This window comes from Thamnophis sirtalis, unplaced genomic scaffold (genome assembly GCF_051295495.1).
Source record: "Thamnophis sirtalis isolate CommonGarterSnake01/CBP01778 unplaced genomic scaffold, rThaSir2_p1.2 scaffold_6, whole genome shotgun sequence".
In the NCBI taxonomy this organism is placed as follows: Eukaryota; Metazoa; Chordata; class Lepidosauria; order Squamata; family Natricidae; genus Thamnophis; species Thamnophis sirtalis.
The window spans coordinates 68,924,969-68,933,367 of NW_028261386.1; the positions used below are offsets into that span (position 1 = coordinate 68,924,969).

Consider the following 8,399-nt stretch of genomic DNA (forward strand, 5'->3'; position numbering starts at 1 on the left):
GGCCATTGGCCAAGCATCACTTTGGAATATCATATTCCGTAAATATATAAAGATAGATCTAAAGGCAGCCACTCTATAGCCAATGTCTGAAAGCTTCAAGGAGGGAAGAGGCAGGGCCAGTAACCCAAAACTATTTCCATGGTCTAGCCTCTAAATTCACTTGATAATTCCACAGATTCTATATCTTTATTTTATTAAAACTATAATGTCTGTCATCAATTGGATTATCTGAAACCATACTTTCCCTAAATGAAGAGCCGTGGTGGCGCAGTGGTTAAAATGCAGTACTGCAAGCTTCTGCTGCTGCCGGCTAGCTGCCTGCAATTTGGCAGTTGAATTCTCACTTCCTCAGGGTTGACTCAGCCTTCCATCCTTCCAAGGTCAATAAAATGAGGACCCAGGTTGTTGGGGGCAATGTGCTGACTCTGTGAAACTGCTTTGAGAGGGCTGTAAAGCACTGTGAAGCAGTATATAAGTCTAAATGCTCTTGCTATTGCTAAATATTTCCTCTGCAAGCTTCAGCACTGTCCTGGAACTACAGTTCAGAAATATGTTTTTGACCTTTTCCAAGAAAATGCATTTAAAATTACTTTCCATATATACTAGCAGTTCCTTGCTTTCTAAGATGTCTTTGATATCATTAAGCTGTTTTTGAATTTCTACATAATCTGCAACACTCATGTCCTCAGATAGATAAGGAGCAGCTGCCTATAGGCTACCTTCCAACAGGTGGCAGATGGGAACACTGCTTGCTTCCTAGGCTGTTTGTTTCTGTCCTGGGTAATCCAAAATTTTAGTACAAAATACTTCATAATTGTTGATCTGAATCTAACAGTATAGTCTGTATTCAATAAATATTGTAAAGTGTTTCTGTAAATTATTATAATAGCTTAACAGATATTGATATGCAGCCATGCTACAGATTTTCAGATTTACTTGTTGGACAATTTACCAAATTAAAATTTTGCAAATATGCAAATTAGCACTAGAAATGTAAAAATAATAACTGATAGGAAAAGGATGGGATACATTTTAATTAATTTATTTCATTTCTGTATCTGCCTGTCTAAAATGACTCTGGACAATGTACATCATAAAAACAAAACAGTACAAAATAAACATATATAATTTCTGAATAAAACTATTGCCATGTGTGTTAATATAGCCAAGAAATAAGGCCCTCAGCACACTCAGGGCCCCCGCCCCAGGCACATAAAATGCCAGAAGGGGCGGGATCATCCTAATCTCTAAAGGCAGAAGGTTCTAGAAGGCAGGGACTATGACAGAGAAAGCATGTCTCCTTATATTCCTTTATGGAATATAAATGAAATTATAATTATGGAATATAAATGTAAGAAATTACCAAAGTAATATTTTTATTATGACCTAATTACATAAAGTTGGGAAATCTATGTGCAAACTTTATTTTTTTATAATAGTCTATCCATTAATACTTTAGGATTTCTATTTTAAATATTTTTACTTCTAAAACTTACTAACAAGTTCTACTTCCTAGTAAAAAGACCCTAATATATTGAGTGATTCACTTTATTGAACTTCCATTTATCTTTTAGTAAATTGGTAATGTTGAGAGACTTATTCTGGAAGCATCATTTCATTTGATTGATAGTTCGTATTTTAAAAATCTGTCAAAGTCTGACCAATGCTGGAGGCAGATGGCTGATATCTATAAAAAGATTTATATGTTGTGAAATAAAATAAATAAATTCTCATGTCCTATTTACAATGATCTAATTGGTGAGTGTGGAGACAGAATGATAATACATGATAAATCTTCCAGTCTGAGCCAAAATGGCTCTACTTTTAATATTTATTTTCGTTAAGGTTTAAGTAAGTGTTAAAAAAATTGCACCAGAACATGATGCATATAGTTCTAATCTACAGTTAATACTGTGCTTAGCAGCAAAAGGTTGCAAACAGTTATTTCACAATATCAGCTGCTGCCATATTTTTTGCTTTTGCTTTTTGTATTAAAGATAATGTCAATTCTGATCTTCTTATTTCACCCAGATAATAATCAATATGATCATCTTTTTTTTCCAGAATGATCTTTGCCTAATTTCACATGTTTGTATTTGATTCTGATTACTTTGGGAGTTGACTTGGGGTTAATGCAATAAATAAATAGTCTATAATATAAATGGATTTTACCAAGAATTACTGCACTAAAAACAAAATGAAATAATTAATGATCAATTATGTATGGTGTATCTCAATGTTATGACTCATTCTTCATAAAACAATGAAGTTCAATATGACTCTTCCTCAAGTCCCACAAATGCAAGAAGACTGAAAAACTGTTGTGAAAAATTCCCATTGCAATTAAACCTTGGTTACCTTCATTTTCAAGGCCAAATTAAACACATTGGCAATCTGGAATCATGCTGTAAATGTGTCACTCACATGACCTTTTTTATTACATCAAGACAAGCCACAGTTGCTCAACATGAAGTCAATAGGACGATTAGTCATTATGTCAGAACAACAGATTAACACTCTGCTTCTGAAGCTGTCCTTCCCATAATGACCAATCTAGCAGAAGTCAATTAAAATATTTATCTCAATGGGAGTAACGGGGCTATTCATATTGCAAGATATCACTCATTTTAAAGATGAAAGAACAAAGCATGCAAGATAGTAATTACTACAAATGTATGCGGCGGTCTAGTTATTTTTGCTAACAAAGCAAAAAGTGCCAACACATTACCAAAGAAATATATTCTCTCTGGTGTGTTTCACTAGGTTTAGGTTTAGGTTTAGGTTTATTGGGATTTATATGCCGCCCTTTTCCCTGAGGGGACTCAGGGCGGCTTACAACCACAGGGGAGGGGAAGTGCAAGGTCAAAACAAACACTTTGTGAACAAAAGAAAAATAATAAAACACAGCTTTCATTCAGCAATCAAACACTCGGGCGGGTAATTGGAAGCCTATCATTTCTAAGCCTAACATTTCTAATGAACTGCAGATGCTTATGAATAATTCCAAAAATCTGCTCAGCATGTACCCAACTTCTCTCTTTTGTAATATTATAAAATGCTTTCCTTACACAATTATCCAAAAATTTATTAATGAATAATCATAAAGATATATCCTCAATCAGGAAACTTTATAATATGAATATTATGAGGACTATATTGATATACTGTACATATATCATACAGTATGATTTCATTATCAAAACCATGCCATTTAGAGATTCATATTTTATAACTAAAATAGCTGCTGCTGAATGTAGTCAAGAATATATATTCTATTACTGGGAGGATATTCCTTGGATTTCTGAATATTTTGACAATAGAAAATAGACCTTTAAAACATAGATACAGTTTTTCTTATTATGAATGTTTACATTCTCTTTTTAAAAAAATGAAAGCACACAATAAACAAATCTTGCAGCATGTAATATAAAATAAAATCTGAATATTTAGGGAGAGGAAATACATAATAATGATTATAACATTATTTACAATATTAGTGAGATGCACAGGATATAAATGTAATAATAACCAACCAACCAAACAAACAACATTATTTACCAACAATAACATTATTGTAATATTTTTCATGTTTTCTCAGAGCACAAAGACTTTTTAGACAGAATTATATGTTTTAATAAGATTAAGATTTGTACAGAAATTCATAACAGAAATCTGTGATCCCTAAACTAGCCTTTTCCAAAGTTTCACTGAAGTCACAGGCTTATTCTGTGATTAGCTTTCTTTATTTTATTTATCCTATTTTTAATCACTAAAACTTTCCCAAAGTGGGATTATTTTAACCTGAAAGTTAAGATTAACTAGTGCCGTTGCAATTTTTAATGTTTTACAAAACTAGCAGTGATTAGTCAGAAAATAGAAACTATCTGGGGCAAAAGAAGAGAAAGTGCGATTTTAGGAAGCTGAGTTTAGCAATCAGGAAACAGTAACATCCATAGACCCTAAAACCTCTAAGACAGAGTCTGCCAAAGAATCTGCACTCTTGCTGCTCAAGGTCTTCTCTGCACTACCAATATGGTGTATATTAGGCATAAAGCCTAATGGAGAAAGACAGCCAGGCAATCCAATAGGACCAGTGAAACTGAGGAATTGAATCAGCAGCTAGCCATTGTCAAAATGGCATTTTTCCTGGGACCTGTCCAAGGTCCTGAAGGATCCTTTTTTTAATTTCTCCTTTCTGATCTGTATTTCCACCTCTCACTTGGCACTCCACTCTGATGAGCCATCTATTCTCCTTCTTTCAGCATCCACCTTGGGGTCACCTATATCCAAACTGTGCAATGAATGAATATCTGTATCTGTATCTGTATCTGTATCTGTATCTGTATCTGTATCTGTATCTGTATCTGTATCTGTATCTGTATCTTATCTATCGATCGATCGATCGATCGATCGATCTATCTATCTATCCCAATCAACATCTTCATCTCCATGTGGTGTGTGTGTGTGTGTGTGTGTGTATGTGTGTGTGTTGCACAAAACTTATGTTTTCATTGTTCCACAACAGACAATATTGGGGCAACTGCCTATTTACACAAGTAAATACACCTCTGCATAGAACAAAGTACAGTAGCTAATCAATTTTATAAAAGCATGGACAATTGTTTCTGTCTCTTTACTTTAGAAAATAATATAATAACTGTTTTTTCCCAATGAATATAGTAGTTGACTGCAGTAATTAAGAATACATCCCAATACTCTAAGCTCTTTCAAGACTCAAAAGACTTTCTGAGATGCAGTTCTAACAGATTACCAGTGGGCATTCTTCTAACAATCCCAACAGTCATAACTTATAACTTGCACACCTTTTGAAGCCTATTACACCTGACAGATACATGTTTAGGAGAGAACATCTGCTGTTGGATTAAAATAGGAACACAGAGCTTAGACGGACAGAACTATATTATTTTCACTGACCAATAAAAATGCAATCAATAAAATGAACAACTTAAAACCATTCCCTACCAACAAGAACTATTAGCAGTCATTTGTGTGGGCAAGGCTTCACATAATGTAGGGGGGCAGGAGCTATTTTTAGAGAAATACATTTATCTTAATTATTTAACAGATTATGCAGATAAAAGCTATCAGGGTGCCCTGGAAATTTAAATAAAAGAGGGATAATCAACTGGTGGTGAGTATCTCTGCAGATTTGGCAATACAGAAGAACATGGATTGGGGTTTCTGTGGTGTAGAGATCAGTGTCTACATGATATTAATAATAGCAAAGGCTTTAGATAACCTCAACCAATGTAAGTATTATACTGCAAACTTTTTACAATCCACAAGTCATTTTCCAAAGATTTGAATATTTCAAATATTTAATTGAATAAAACACTCAACATGAACATTTCTTCATTTGATAGAATAAGACACTGCGTAAGTAGATGGGAAATTATCAGATGCAAAATAGGGAGACTAGTGTCCTGGGGAACTCTCTCCAGAACCAACAGGTGAGGAAATGAAAATAAAACACAGGCAATAATTGTTGATGTTGTGTACCATCTGTAATGCAGAGGCATTCAGCCACAAAGTTGGATTTAGGTATTTTTTTTACCTACATCTCAGAACTGGAAAAATGCATTCAGAATATATATGCTAGAGTACACACATGCATACACACCAGTGGTGGGTTTCAAAAATTTTTGGAACCGGTTCTGTAGGTGTGGCCTGCTTTCCGGGTCCACTGGTGGAACCTCTTCTAACCGGTTTGGTAGATTTGACGAACCGGTTCTACCGAATAGGTGCGAACTGGTAGGAACCCACCTCTGATACACAGACATGCACACACACATGCACTCATACACTGTATGCAACATCAGCACTCTGTGATAACAGAAAAATATTTCTGTGAAACTTTGGAAATGTGAAGAAAAATAGTTTTTTTAAACATACTATTATACTTAAAATACCAAGTATCTCACAAATTTGTGCTTAACTATCTTGAATTCACAATGCATTTTAAAAATTCAATTATTTCAATTTGGGTACAAAAACAGACAAATGTTATATGTTGATCTCCAATTAATATAAATAATATAAAGGTACTAAGAGCTCATTTTCTGTAGATTAATTCAACATATGCTGCATCTGAAGAGAAAAACAGCTCATTAAATCATCCAGCTATAAAAACATTTATCTGAGTTATCAAGATCAGTTCCTTGAATTAATAATGCAAACTTCAGTCACCATTTCATGTAACATTTCTCCCTCCCTCCCTCCCTCCCTCCCTCTCCTTCTTTCTCCCTCTCTTTTAAATGGCTTTATACTATAGTGGCCTTTTACAAAATTCTTATTTAAGCCCAGCTTGAATTTAAGCGGAACTCTCTCCTTCAGTCTGAATATTTTATATATAATAGTCATTATATTTCCTTAACCATCAGAAAGTTTAGCTGGCCATATCTGTACTCATAATATTCTCACAATGGTACAGGCCCATTGAAAGAGAACAAGGTTTCTCCCATCAGCTCCCTGGATGGAAACATGTGTACAAAAGTATGGCACACACCGAGGAAGAAGTCTGGCAGAAAACAATTGTGAAGAAAAGATGAACAACAAATCAGCTCAAGGAGAGTCAACTGCCAGCGTTATTTCCACAGGGTTAATTCCAACTACCAATTTAGGACTTTCTGTCCACCTGTCAGGAACAGCCTAAGGAAAGTTGGAGGGAGGGAGGGAGGGGGAGAGAGAGAAAGAGAGAGAGAGGGAGGGAGGGAGGGAGAGAGAGAGAGAGAGAGAGAGAGAGAGAGAGAAAGGCGAATGTTGTTGTGAAAGAGAATGACAGAAACAAGGCACTTACTTTTATAGCTGGTAGCCCAAGGCTGATAGCCATAATAGCCCGTAATCCGCAGGATCCTTTCCTCGATGGATGTGAGTCCAACGGAAGCGCTAGTGAGGTCTTCCACCGACCTCCATTTCAAATCCTCTTTGATCGCCTCATCCACCACCAGGTACTTGAGCTGCCGGAGTTGTGGGCTGATGTCTGACAGTCTCCTGGGGCTGACATCAGGCGACCTCCTCATGCCACTAGAAAGGAAAGAGCAGCAGTAGCAGCGGGTTGAAGGAAAAGAAAGAGAACAGCCAGAACAGACCGGGAAGCAATCAATGCAAAGCTTCCTCGGAAATATTCGTTATCAGGAGGAAAAAATAAATAAATAAAGGATCCGCCAAAGATGGGCAAGCTGGGTTGGAAAAACTGAGGAAGGCACTCGACACCCCAAAGCGATGCCCACTTAGCCCGGCTTTTCCCCTCAGGTGATCTGCTGGACAACAACAACACCACCATCCCCAGAAGCTGTAATCCGACCCTCCTGCCTCAGTTCAAGACACCCGGCAGCGCCTCCAGGACACACACACACGTCCTTCAGCGGCGCCCTTTCCAGGAGCCCGCCAGAAGAGCCCCGGGATACCTCCGCACATCCCGAGTCGCGGCGCGGGAGAGGCGGAAAGCTCCAGGCGAACTTGCAAGCCCACCCGGCACACCGTTCCCTCCCTCCACATTCTCCATCGTTCTTGGCACCCTAAAAGCGAGGAGCGGGAAAAGAAGAGCAACTTTGCTCCCACCGGTCAGCTTCGCGCTCTGCCAGGGCTGCGGCGTCCGGACCCAGCTGCGGCTCCTTGGCGGAGGCAGCGAAACAAGGAAGCTGAGCGCCCGAAGCGGAAAGCGCGGGGGGATGTTCCTTTCTTTTCCCGCTCCTCTGCGCCGCCACCACCACCCTCCCCGGCCCTTCTCCCCTCGTCGCCGGGCACTCACATCGCCATGCTCTTCCCCCTCGCCGTGCTGCTGGGAAACTCGCGGATCCCCATGGGGAAGAGTAGCGGGGGAGTGGGAGCTCCCAGACTTCTGGGAAGGGGCAGCCGACCCGGGCTGGCCGAATCAACACGGAGCGAGAAAGAAAAGCTGCGAGAGAGGCGCGGCGTGAAGTGACCGGGAAGAGGGACGTCGCTTGTGCTGGCCACGGCGGCGGCAAGGAGTTGCAAAGCGCCCGGCCGAAAAAAAGAAGAAGAAGAAGGAGGGGGAAAAACGGCCGGAGACTGTCTGCCTCCACGCCGGGGTCTCCCGGTTGCACCACGCGGGCGAGGCGTTGGTGCCTGGCTGCAACCTGCTGTTGCTCCTGCTGCTGTTGCTGCGCGTAGAGAGGAAACGAAGCGAAGGTGGAGGAAAACGCCCGCCGACCTCCTCGCAGCCAACTCCGCTCGCTCACTCGCTCTTTGCGCTCCGTCGTTTTTCTCTCTCTCGCCAGAGGGGGAGCCCTCTTTTCCCCTCCTCCGCCTTCCTCCTCTTCGTGAAATGAGCGTGGCGGCCGATAGGGGGAGCCCGGGAACGTTTGTGCAGAAAGGCAGGGAGAAGAAGGCGAAAGAGCCTTTTGGGCAGGAACCGT

At 39.6% G+C, this 8,399-nt stretch overlaps 1 protein-coding gene across 1 annotated transcript in view; it reads right to left on the minus strand.

Moving 5' to 3' along the window:
* The window catches only part of SLC35F3 (solute carrier family 35 member F3), a 116,689-nt gene extending 108,522 nt beyond the window's left edge, over positions 1-8,167 (minus strand). The window contains exons 1-2 of the mRNA XM_014059373.2: positions 7,772-8,167; positions 6,818-7,044 (exon numbers count right to left, since the gene is read on the minus strand). Coding sequence (XP_013914848.2) covers positions 6,818-7,044; positions 7,772-7,824 — 280 coding nt within the window. The 5' untranslated portion in view covers positions 7,825-8,167. The remainder of the gene's footprint in view (positions 1-6,817; positions 7,045-7,771) is intronic.
* Positions 8,168-8,399: the final 232 nt, after the last annotated feature.